Source organism: Pteropus vampyrus, unplaced genomic scaffold (assembly GCF_000151845.1).
Source record: "Pteropus vampyrus isolate Shadow unplaced genomic scaffold, Pvam_2.0 Scaffold144, whole genome shotgun sequence".
Lineage (NCBI taxonomy): Eukaryota > Metazoa > Chordata > Mammalia > Chiroptera > Pteropodidae > Pteropus > Pteropus vampyrus.
In genome coordinates, this window is record NW_011888925.1 from 741,884 (window position 1) to 742,200 (window position 317).

The following is a 317-nucleotide window of genomic DNA, read 5'->3' on the forward strand; positions in this document are numbered from 1 at the left end:
CCCGCTGACACCCAGCAGGCCACCTCCCTTACTAGGGATCGCTGGGCTTCTCGCTCTGAGCTGGATGAGGACCTTCCCTTTGCCCTTCCACAGGGGGTCTCCTGGGGAGCCCTGAGCTGGCAGCGCCTGCTGGAGGGCCGAGAGGAAGCACCTGTGCCCGCAGTGTGGCCTCCCTGGCCCCTCCTCTCCTGGTCCCTAACTGTCCCCATCCCTCTTTCTTCCCAGATCCCTGAAGAAGTCTGGGGACCTGTGGCTGGACGCCTACCTCCACAAATGAAGCTGCAGCCCTTGGGTACCCACGGGGAAGGGGGAGCCAG

The 317-nt window shown here is 64.7% G+C and overlaps 1 protein-coding gene across 1 annotated transcript in view; it reads left to right on the forward strand.

Annotated features, from left to right (window-relative positions):
* FADS2 (fatty acid desaturase 2) overlaps positions 1 to 317 on the forward strand; it is a 38,484-nt gene extending 38,167 nt beyond the window's left edge. Inside the window, exon 12 of the mRNA XM_011368616.2 lies at positions 226 to 317. Within this exon, the coding sequence (XP_011366918.1) occupies positions 226 to 277 (52 nt within the window). The 3' untranslated portion in view covers positions 278 to 317. The remainder of the gene's footprint in view (positions 1 to 225) is intronic.